The sequence below is a fragment of the Salvelinus sp. IW2-2015 genome, linkage group LG31 (genome assembly GCF_002910315.2).
Source record: "Salvelinus sp. IW2-2015 linkage group LG31, ASM291031v2, whole genome shotgun sequence".
Classification (NCBI taxonomy): Eukaryota; Metazoa; Chordata; class Actinopteri; order Salmoniformes; family Salmonidae; genus Salvelinus; species Salvelinus sp. IW2-2015.
The window spans coordinates 23,917,410-23,928,595 of NC_036870.1; the positions used below are offsets into that span (position 1 = coordinate 23,917,410).

Genomic DNA, 11,186 nt, shown 5'->3' on the forward strand with positions numbered 1-11,186 from the left:
AGAGAGAGAGACTGTGAGGGAGAGGGCATGTGAAGAGAGAGAATTGAGACTGATATTGGTATATCGCATTCTCATTCTGCCAGACATATTGTTTTGGAATTGATTTCTGCTTTCTCGAAAGTACTGACTCTGTTCTCTCTTCCTTCTCCTCTCCCCATTTCTGCCTCTCTCCTTCCCGCTCTCTACATCTCTCCCTCCCTTCTCTATATCTTTCTTACTCTCTCTCTACCTTTCTCCCTTCCTGCCTCCCTATCTCTTTTTCTGCAGGACGAATGACATAGGATGAACACTGCTGGAGGGGTGTGTCTGTGTGTGCTGTCGTCTCTCCTCGGTGTGGCCTGGGCCGTGGCTGCTCTAGTTCCTCTAGCTCTAGCTCCTCTTTCTACCCTGGCCGCTGCCTATGGGGCTGTCAGTGGCGTCTCTCCCAGGGAGGCAGAGGGGGGCAGCCTCCCCTCCCAGTGCTCCAGCCTGGTAGCCGGGGTACTATATGGATCTTTCTCTCTGAGAGAGCTGTTCCCGTCCCGGGTGCCAGGCTGTTCCTGGTCTTTGGAGAACCCTGATCCCACCAAGTATTCCCTCTATCTCCGATTCACCCGTCACCCCTCCATCTGTCAATCACACTCCCCCATGCTCCTCCCCCTCGACCATCATCTAGCCAATCAGAGCTGCCCGCTGGATCTACAGACATCAACTCAGGACGTGATAGACCTTTGCGGCAGCCAATTAGAATCAGAAGGACCTTATTCATTTTTACAGTTCGACAAGAACTTTGTTGAGCTATGCCTGTCGAGACTACCGTCACCTGATGAACCGCCGGTAACCAAGGAAATGCTAGAACTCCGGCTGGTCGAGGTTTTGCTAATCAACAATGAGAACTCCAGTCAGTTCACCTGTGGAGTACTCTGCCGATGGTTCGAGGAGTGCCTGCGCAATGGTCGTCATGGAGACGGTGACGCTGCTGATGGTGACGGTTGCAGAGTTACGCAGACGGGGTGTGTGTGTCCTAACAACAATGTGGTCGTTGCTCAGCCTGTACCCCTTCTCCCGGCAACGCCCCATAACAACGGATCGCTGTTACCTGAGGATTGCTGCGTCACAGAGCTGCACCATAACAATGCCATCGCCATAGCCCCCAGGGACGTCAGACAAGGTAAGGCGGTGCCTCTATTCACTTTGGTTTTGTTTACACACTAGCTGTCAATCAAGCAGATTGCTGTTATTGGTTGTCTGGTCTAGTTAAAAGCTGTAAAAAGTGCTAATGCATTTTTATTTGACTTCAGAGTGATAGACAGGCTGTCATTTGTGCAAGATGCTCATATTGGATTGTTGAGTCTAATGTTGTGTTTTTGTCTGCTATATTTCTTCCAAAACATATTATAATATACTGAATATATCTTCAGAAGAAATTCTCCAGGTTTGAAGTTTGACGCCAAATGGTCATGGACTTTTGAATTCTGCTTGATAAAGCTTGTATTCCTCTTATTGGCTTTCAAAAATGCCAAACATCAAAGAAGCCTTAACGTCACTTATAACAGACTTAAAATATGTATCAGAAGTTCATTATTTTTTAGGTATATTTTAATTCCTGCTCCTCAGAGTGGTAGAGAGGCGGGGCTGCTGGTGAGGATGTGTACATTGACTCACTGATCAATCTGTGGGTGTGTGTGCATGTGCGTGTGTTCATGTTTCTTTGCTTGTTTATCCATATGTCTAATTGCTGACTAGCTTCTCAGTTGTTGCTCTGTGTCTATGAAACAGATCTTAGAAAGTAAGAGTTGTGCATCTGCTGTGTGGTCACTGTTGACCGTCTGCTGTGTGGTCACTGTTGACCGTCTGCTGTGTGGTCACTGTTGACCGTCTGCTGTGTGGTCACTGTTGACGTCTGCTGTATGCCACTGTTGACCGTCTGCTGTGTGGGTCATGTTACCATCTGCTAAGATGGAATTGCAGTATTAGGAATGTTTCACTGGATCATAACGACAAAGAACGGGTTTTACAATCAACATGACAAGAAGACTAATATGCTACTTAAGTGAAAACAATCTTTGGTTTAGATAACATTTTTAACACAGTCACATACACTTTTATGCACTGAAAAAACTGGAACATCTGCCTACCTGGAGGTGACCTCGTCACATATTACCATCTTGCCTGATGTCTTTCATAGGGAAAGTTCTGTTTTCTGTACTGCTAGCTGATTGTGGGCCAGCTTGACTGCTTTCTCCTAACCGAGAAATCCATACTCTAATCAGATATTTACAATATCCTGGTCCAGAGAAGACAGATGGACCTGCCTGCTTCTTTGGCCCTCCGACCACACACAACCACCGCACGCACACACACCACCACACATCTAGAACAACCACACCACACACACACCACACACACACACACAACACACACAACACACAAACACACACAAACACACCATCACACCACACACAACACACACACCAACAACCCAACACAAACCTCACATACAGCACACATACACACATACCTTAACCACACAACAACACAAACACACACCAGCACACACACGACACATCACACACACCCACATCTCACACGTACACACACTACACACACACATACACACCCTATACACATCACACACACACACACACAAACACACGCATGCACACACACGCATACATAAACGCACACAGCTCTGCACTAAGCCTCGGGGGTGATGTTACCTTGCTGATGGGAAGGTTATCAGGCAACACAGTGGATCAATGGGACAGATACAGTAGAGTTCATTATCTAATCAGAACACATAGAGAAAGAGAGAGGGGAGGGATAGGGGGAGAGAGAAATTGAGAGAAATTACACACACTAATTGACAAACAAAGTCTTCTCATGCCTTGTCGATTCAAAAAAGCTTTCAACTCTATTTGACATGAGGGACTGTTATACAAATTGATGGAAAGTAGTGTTGGGGGAAAAACATACGACATTATAAAATCCATGTACACAAGTGTGTGGTTAAAATTGTCAAAAAACACTAATTTCTTCACACAGGGTCGGGGGTGAGACAGGGATGCAGCTTCAGCCCCACCCTCTTCAACATATATATCAACGAATTGGCGAGGGCACTAGAACAGTCTGCAGCACCCGGCCTCACCCTACTAGAAACTGAAGTCAATTGTCTACTTTTTGCAGATGCTTCTGCATCTGATGCTTCTGTCACCATCCAAGGAGGGCCTACAGCAGCACCTAGAAATTCTACACAGATTCTGCCAGACCTGGGCCCTGACAGTAAATCTCAGTAAGACAAAAATAATGGTGTTCCATAAAAGGTCAATTGGCCAGGACCACGAATACAAATTCCATCTAGACACCGTTGCCCTAGAGCACACAAAACACGATACATATCTCGGCCTAAACATCAGCGCCACAGGTAACTTCCACAAAGCTGTGAACGTTCTGAGACAATACAAGAAGGGCATTCTATGCCATCAAAAGGAACATACATTTTGACATACCAATTAGGATCTGGCTAAAAATACTTGAATCAGTTATGGAACCCATTGCTTTTAAAGGTCTGGGGTCCACTTACCAACCAAGAATTCACAAAATGGGACAAACACCAAATTGAGACACCTCCGTGTACAACGTTAAACACCAAATAATGCATGCAGAGCAGAATTATCAAAATCCAGAAAAGAGGCGTAAAATTCTACATCCACCTAAAAGGAAGCGATTCCCAAACCTTCCATAACAACTGGAGAAGAGTCCCCTAAGCAAGCTGGTCCTGGGGCTCTGTTCACAAACACAAACAGACCCCACAGAGCCCCAGGACAGCAACACAACTAGACCCAACCAAATCATTAGAAAACGAAAGATAATTCTTAACACATTGGAAAGAATTTACAAAAAACGTATTAAACCAGAATGCTATTTGTGCCAAAACAGTGGCAGAATACCTGACCACTGTGACTGACCCAAAATTAAGGAAATCTCTAATTAACTATGTATATACTCAGTGAGCATTGCAGACCTGGCTCTCAAGAGAATACAGGCTATGTTCACACTGCCCACAAAAGGAGGTGGAAAGTGAGCTGCACTTCCTAACCTCCTGCCAAATGTATGACCATATTAGAGACACATATTTCCCTCAGATTACACTGACCTACAAATAATTTGAATTTGAAAACAAATCACATTTTGATAATCTCCTGTATTTAGTGGGTTAAACACCACAGTGTGCCATCACAGCAGCAAGATGTAAGACCTGTTGCCACAAGAAAAGAGCAACCAGTGAAGAACAAACAAACAGGCGCTCTCTGCGCCTGACTCCTACCCACCACTCCTAGTATCCGTGACACAATGTATATAAACATGATATTACATTTGAAATGTCTTTATTGTAACGTTTGCTGTTCAATTTTTATTGTTCATTTCACTTTTTTTTTWWAAATCTATTTCACTTGCTTTGGCAATGTAAACATGTTTCCCATACCAATAAAGACCTTAAATTGAAATTGAATTGAGAAAGAGAGAGAGAGGGAGAGAGAGACAGAGAGAGTGGGGGAGAGAGAGATACACTACATACACTAAGTAGTGGTTAACATTTTTCATCAACAGGTGATTTACTCAAACTAACCCGCTGAGCCTAAACTTACCGGCATTTCAATACTTTTTTTTCATTGAGTGAAGTCGTGCTCCTTTACACAAATTGATTGGTCACCTAATTACTTAGACATTTGTCTGTGTGTGTGTGGATATGGTGGATGTTTTATACAGGTATCAGCCTCACTCCCTTTGTTTCCCTCCCTTCCCTCTCTAAATCGCTCTCTCCCTCTCTCTATCCCCCTCTCTCTGTGCTGTTGTGTCTGTGCGTATTCTGCACACCCCTCCACCTGTTACTGTGGAACATTACAGAAGGCGTTTCCATGGAGACAAAGCTAGATTTCAGATTTAGATAGGGGTACCATCACACATAGGTTTTTTACAAACCTTGACAACTCTTTTTGTGTTTGTTCGTTTGTTTGTATGTTAGGTGTCTAAATGTTTGCATATTTGTGTGTCTGCTTGTCTCAGAATGTGTATATGTATGTGTCTCTGTCTACCAAGACCTTGAGAGTTGTCTGCATCAGACTACCTTGGTGTAGGCAAAACTCCATCAATATACGTCAATACAGAACACCAACACATAAAGTATTGTGAACTATAAGACTGGATAGATAAAGAGTACAGATAACATTTTAAAATCAGCTTCACTTTCAGCTTCACTTTCAGCTTCTCTTTCAGCTTCACTTTCAGTTTCATCTTCAGCTTTACTTTCTGCTTCACTTTCAGCCTCTCTTTCAGCTTCTCTTTCACTTCACTTTTCTGTTTCACTTTCAGCCTCTCTTTTCTGTTTCACTTTCAGCCTTTTTCAAGCTTTCACTTTCAGCTTCTCTTTCAGCTTTAACTTCTGTTCCTTTCAGCTCTTTCAGCTTCACTTTCAGCTTCTCTTTCAGCTTTACTTTCTGTTTCACTTTCAGCCTCTCTTTCAGCTTCACTTTCAGCTTCACTTTCAGCCTCTCTTTCGGCTTCTCTTTCAGCTTCACTTTCTGTTTCACTTTCAGCCTTACTTTCTGTTTCACTTTCAGCCTCTCTTTCAGCTTCACTTTCAGCTTCTCTTTCAGCTTCTCTTTTAGCTTCTTACAATTCAAGCTCAAATAAAGAGTCAATGCATTGGATTTTTGAGCACCCTTATTACTAGCTTGCATTCACTGTGTTGTCTTGAATTGCGTATATCTTTTCCCTCAGCTTTGAGCTTACGTTGTGTTTGAATATATAGAGGTAGAGAAACACTGTCTGTTGATTGTATCTCGGTCTACAAAGCATTTGGCCATTTATTTCATACTGTTTTATCATGTTATTTTCCTTAAAGGTCACTTTGAGGTTTAACTAGTATTTTCAAGACGGACATAAAGAAACACAAGTTGCACATACAATTTGACAAAATATGTTGGATATGAACATTTTCACAAGGTGATATGTTAGGATGAAGACACAGTACTGTGTTAAGTTCTTCCTTCAGTGGATATTGTAACGGATCTCCTCTTCGTCTGAGGAGGAGTAGGAAGGATCGGACCAATGTGCAGCGTGGTAAGTGTTCGTCATTTTATTAAACTGAACTGAACACTACAATACAAAGTAAACAAAAAAGAACAACCGAAACAGTTCCGTCTGGTAACTAATACTAAGACAGAAAACAACTACCCACAACCCATAGTGGGAAAACAGGCTACCTAAGTATGATTCTCAATCAGAGACAACGATCGACAGCTGCCTCTGATTGAGAACCATACCAGGCCAAACACAGAAATACAACAACATAGAATAAGAACATAGACTGCCCACCCCAACTCACGCCCTGACCAAACTAAAATAGAGACATAAAAAAAGGAACTAAGGTCAGGTCGTGACAGATATGGTAGGGAACATAGCTTTCCAGATAACGATGGCATTGGATAATGCTGTGCATGTGTGTGTATGTATTTGTGTGTGTTGGTGTGTGTTCTGTGAGTGTGTGGTGTGTGTTGTGTGGTGTCGATGTTTTGGGTTGTGTGTGTGTGTGTGTGTGTGTGTTGTCGGGTGTGTGTGGGTGTGTGCTGTCGTCTGTGTGTGTGATGTATGTCTATGTGTGCATGTGGTGGTGGTGTGTTTGCTGTGTGTGATGGTATGGCCTGTGTGCCTGTAGTGTGTGCTGTGACTGTGTTGTGTGTGTTGTGTGTGAGTGTGTGTGTGTTGTGTGTGTGTGTGTGTGCCTGTGGTGTGCTTGTGTGTGTGTTTCTCTCTCTCTCTCTCTATGTGCGGTGTGTGTGTGTGTGTGTATGTCTCTCTCTCTCTCTGGTGGGTGGTGTGTGTGTGTGTTATGTGATGTGTGTGTCGTGTGTGTGCTCGTGTGTGTGTTTTGTCTTTTGTGTTGGTGATGTGTGTGTGTATGTCTCTGTGCTAGTGTATTCTGTGTGTGTGTGTTTGCTATCTGTGATGTGTGGTATAGTCTATGTGTGCGACACACGTGTTCTGTGTGTGTGTGTGTGTGTGTGTGTGTGTGTGTGTGTGTGTGTGTGTGTGTGTGTGTGTTTTACAGCTGCCTAACTACCAGTAGCAGAGAGTGCTCTTTTCACCTTTCTTTAGGAAAACACTCTAACCTTTAACAAGCTGCCAATCTCACACCCCATCACACACACACTGTTCACAGACCTCAGTGCATGGTCCGTTAGGGGAGGAAATATGGTCGATGAATAACACAAACAAACAGATCGGCTCACTATCGACCTGAACACAGATCTCATTGTTTGCTCATGCAAGGCCCCTTGAGAGGTGGAGTGTTTTAATCTGACACACACACAAACATTCACACAAACACACAGACAACTGTGCACTCACACAGGAATACACAGAGACACACACACACACACATCCCACGTATAGTACCTAGAGCCATAGCTGAATATGTACACGAGTGTCTTCTCTACTTAATTCAGGCCTACTTTCTGATGTCAAGCTGTGTAGCCACACACACACACACACAAGCAGACACACACATACACACACACACACTCACACACAGGGTCATGTAAGTAGGAGGAGGCTGATTAAATGGGCTTTCAGCATGTACATGACTGAGTGCCAAGTGTTTGTGAAAATCAGATCAGAGTATTCCCCTGTCATTCATTAAACTAAAAGAAGACTGTGACAACATGAGAACACACATACAATGTTTTTCTCCCTCTCTCAGATGCACACATGTCTAACTAAAAACATTGGATACTTCAGCTGGAGTTTGATTGCTAATTTTTATGTAAAAGTGTACTAGAAGATAATTGCAGTTTTTCCCAACAAGATCTTCAGATTCAGACTTTTGTCCACATTCTCCAAACGTCAAATGTAGAAGTTTAAAGTTTTGTTAGTTGTATGTACGGGATACGCGTGATATACATTGTCCAGCAAAATGCTTACTTGTAGGTTCCTTCTCTACAATGTAACAACAATAGGAAATAATAACAAATAATACGTTGCTCCAAAAGTCACATTTTTAAGTTGTTTTTGAAGCCCTGGGTTGCCACGGTCGATTGGTTGAGCCACCTGCTGCTGTAGCTGTCATGGTTAAATGTAGGCATTCATTCTAAATTCAGTATTGGTATATTTTGAACAATTGTCCATCAGTGAGATTGAAGACATGATCCTCGGAGCTGGAGCTCAAGGCTTACACTCATCCGCCACAATGCCCTATCAAAACCCAAGCCTATTTAATTGTAATAACGCTCACCGATGCCCCTAGTTACGGGTTTTGAAGGCATCTCACAACGTCCTCAGGACATGGATTGATGTCCAATTTGGAAGTGAATTTTGAGCAATCTGGCGTTTTTTTTCCAAGACACAGGCACATGGTGTAAGTGAACTAAGTTGTCTCTTAGCTAAACCTCCACTCCTTGTTTCACCTGACTCCATTACTGTCACTCTGTTTTACACACCCACACACACGCGCACATTCACACACACGTTTTTCCCTAACCCCTGACCCTAAACATAATCGTAACCCTAATTTGTACAACTAACTCCAGAAACATCTAACACTAATTGTAGAACCCACCCTAAACTACCTCTACCTAACTAAACATACATCCTTAGAACTCACTTACAACATAACTCTACCCCCTCCCCAACCCCCCCCACACACCACAATCCCGCACGCACTGCACACGACTACGATCACAAACAACACAAACACCACCCACACACATCACACCACACAGACACAGGCTTTATAGCATTATTAGAGCAATCAAAGTTGTATTAATGTGATCAAGGAGTCATATTTACTTGCTATAACCTGTGTGTGTGTGTGTGCGTGCGTGAACGCATGCATCTGTGTGTACATCAGTCTGTGTCGTCAGTGTGCTGTGTCGCTATCTAGGCAGTGAATATGTCAGCATGATGGATGGCGGATCCCTCTCAGTCCTCATTCTCTTGGTGATGAAGAGCCAGGGGGTTAGGAGGCAGAGCTGTGATCTGGATCCAGAGATGGAGCACCCTCCCCTGGGTCACCTTGTCTGCAGCCTCCCCTGTCAGAGACGGAGCACCCTCCCCTCGGTCACCTTGTCTCCAGCCTCCCCTGTCCCTCCATGGCTCCCAAAAACATCTTATTCTTTGTTCGTTTAAATAACAATCACATGTTATATTTGATTGAGGTTTTGTATTTTGTGTATAACAGTAAATATTTGTAAATGTGTAGTAATGACTGTATATACAGTACCAGTCAAAAGATTGGACATACCTACTCATTCAAGGGTTTTCTTTATTTTTACTGTTTTCTACATTGTAGAATTTTTGTGAATACATCAAAACCATGAAAAATGCACATATGGAGTCATGTAGTAACCAAAACAGTGTTTAACATATCAAAATAGTTTTTATATTTGAGATTATTCAAAATAGCCACCCTGTGCCTTGATGACAGCTTTGCACACTCTTGGCATTCTCTCAAACAGCTTCACCTGGGATGCTTTTCCAACAGTCTTGAAGGAGTTCCTACAAATGCTGAGCGCTTGTTGGCTGCTTTTCCTTCACTCTGAGGTCCAACTCAGCCCTAACCATCTCAATATGGGTTGAGGTCGGGTGGTTGTGGAGGCCAGGTCATCTGATGCAGTGCTCCATCCCTCTATTTGGTCAAATCGCCCGTACACAGCCTGTATGTGTGTTTTGGGTCATTGTGCTGTTGAAAAACAAATGATAGTCGCACTAAGCGCAAACCAGATGGGATGGCGTATCGCTGCAGAATGCTGTTGTAGTCATGCTGGTTAAGTGTGCCTTGAATTTTAAATAAATCACTGACAGTGTCACCAGCAAAGTACCCCAAACACCATCACACCTTCTCCAACATGCTTCACGGTGGGAACCACACATGCGTAGATCATCCGTTCACCGACACTGTGTCTCACAATGACACAGCGGTTGGAACCAAAAATTGCATATATTGTACTCCACTGGTATAATGTCCATGCTCGTGTTTCTTGGCCCAAGCAAGTCTCTTCTTCTTTTTGGTGTCCTTTGGTAGTGGTTTCTTGTTGGAGTTCGACCATGAAGGCCTGATTCACGCAGTCTCCTCTGAACAGTTGATGTTGAGATGTGTCTGTTACTTGAATTCGGTGAACCATTTATTTGTGCAGCGATTTCAGAGGATTGACTGACCTTCATGTTGTTGTTCTTTGCTTATCTGAGCTGTTATTGCCATAATATGGACTTGGTCTTTTACCAAATGTGGCTATCTTCTGTATACCACCCCTACCTTGTCACAACACAACTGATTGACTCAAACGCATTAAGAAGGAAAGAAATTCCACAAATTTACTTTTAACAAGGCGCAACTGTTAATTGAAATGCATTCCAGGTGACTACCTCATGAAGCTGGTTGAGAGAATGCCGAGAGTATGCAAAGCTGTCATCAAGGCAAAGGGTGGCTACTTTGAAGAATCTCAAATATAAAATATATTTAGATTTGTTTAACACTTTTTTGGTTACTACATGATTCCATGTGTTATTTAATAGTTTTGATGTCTTCACAATTATTCTACATTGTAGAAAATAGTAAAGAATTAAGAAAAACCCTTGAATGAGTCCAGACTTTGGACTGGTACTATGACTGGACAAAGCCATCGATCATGTTACACCATTCATTCCTATGTGAAGATTCTATACCGTATTGAAGCCAAATTAAGTGGGTTAAACTTTACTGCAGTGGGCTTAAATAAATCACATTTTAAGCTAAAGTATATACCTCACACACATGGTTATGGGCTTTAAAAAAAACACCTGTACCATGTCAGATATTGAGTTGAAATGTATTCAATTTTGAGTTTGCTTCCCAATATTACACTTTAAATACTTCACAGAAGACTGATCTTTTTTTTAAACTAATGTTTATTCTTTAAGAAATTATAAATATTCCACCCATGAGCCCACTAGGTCATTTGACTGCAGGAAAGAGCTACGATGACTTCTCATGGAGACGTAACCAGCCAGGTCCCCAATGATACAAGTCAGTATTAGACGTCCATCCATGTTTGAGGATGTCGGGAGATGACGTACACATAATGCTTATTTGAAAACAAGACTGCCTGGAGTGTAGGGTGTCTCTGTCTGCACCAACACACACTGATGAATGTAGGCCTTGTAGGAAGTCT

General features: G+C 42.8%; 1 protein-coding gene across 1 annotated transcript in view; it reads left to right on the forward strand.

The window, feature by feature from the left end:
* Nucleotides 1-273: 273 nt before the first annotated feature.
* Nucleotides 274-11,186, forward strand: part of adgrb2 (adhesion G protein-coupled receptor B2) — a 290,937-nt gene continuing 280,024 nt past the window's right edge. Inside the window, 1 exon segment of the mRNA XM_070436396.1 lies at nt 274-1,150. Within this exon segment, the coding sequence (XP_070292497.1) occupies nt 283-1,150 (868 nt within the window). The 5' untranslated portion in view covers nt 274-282.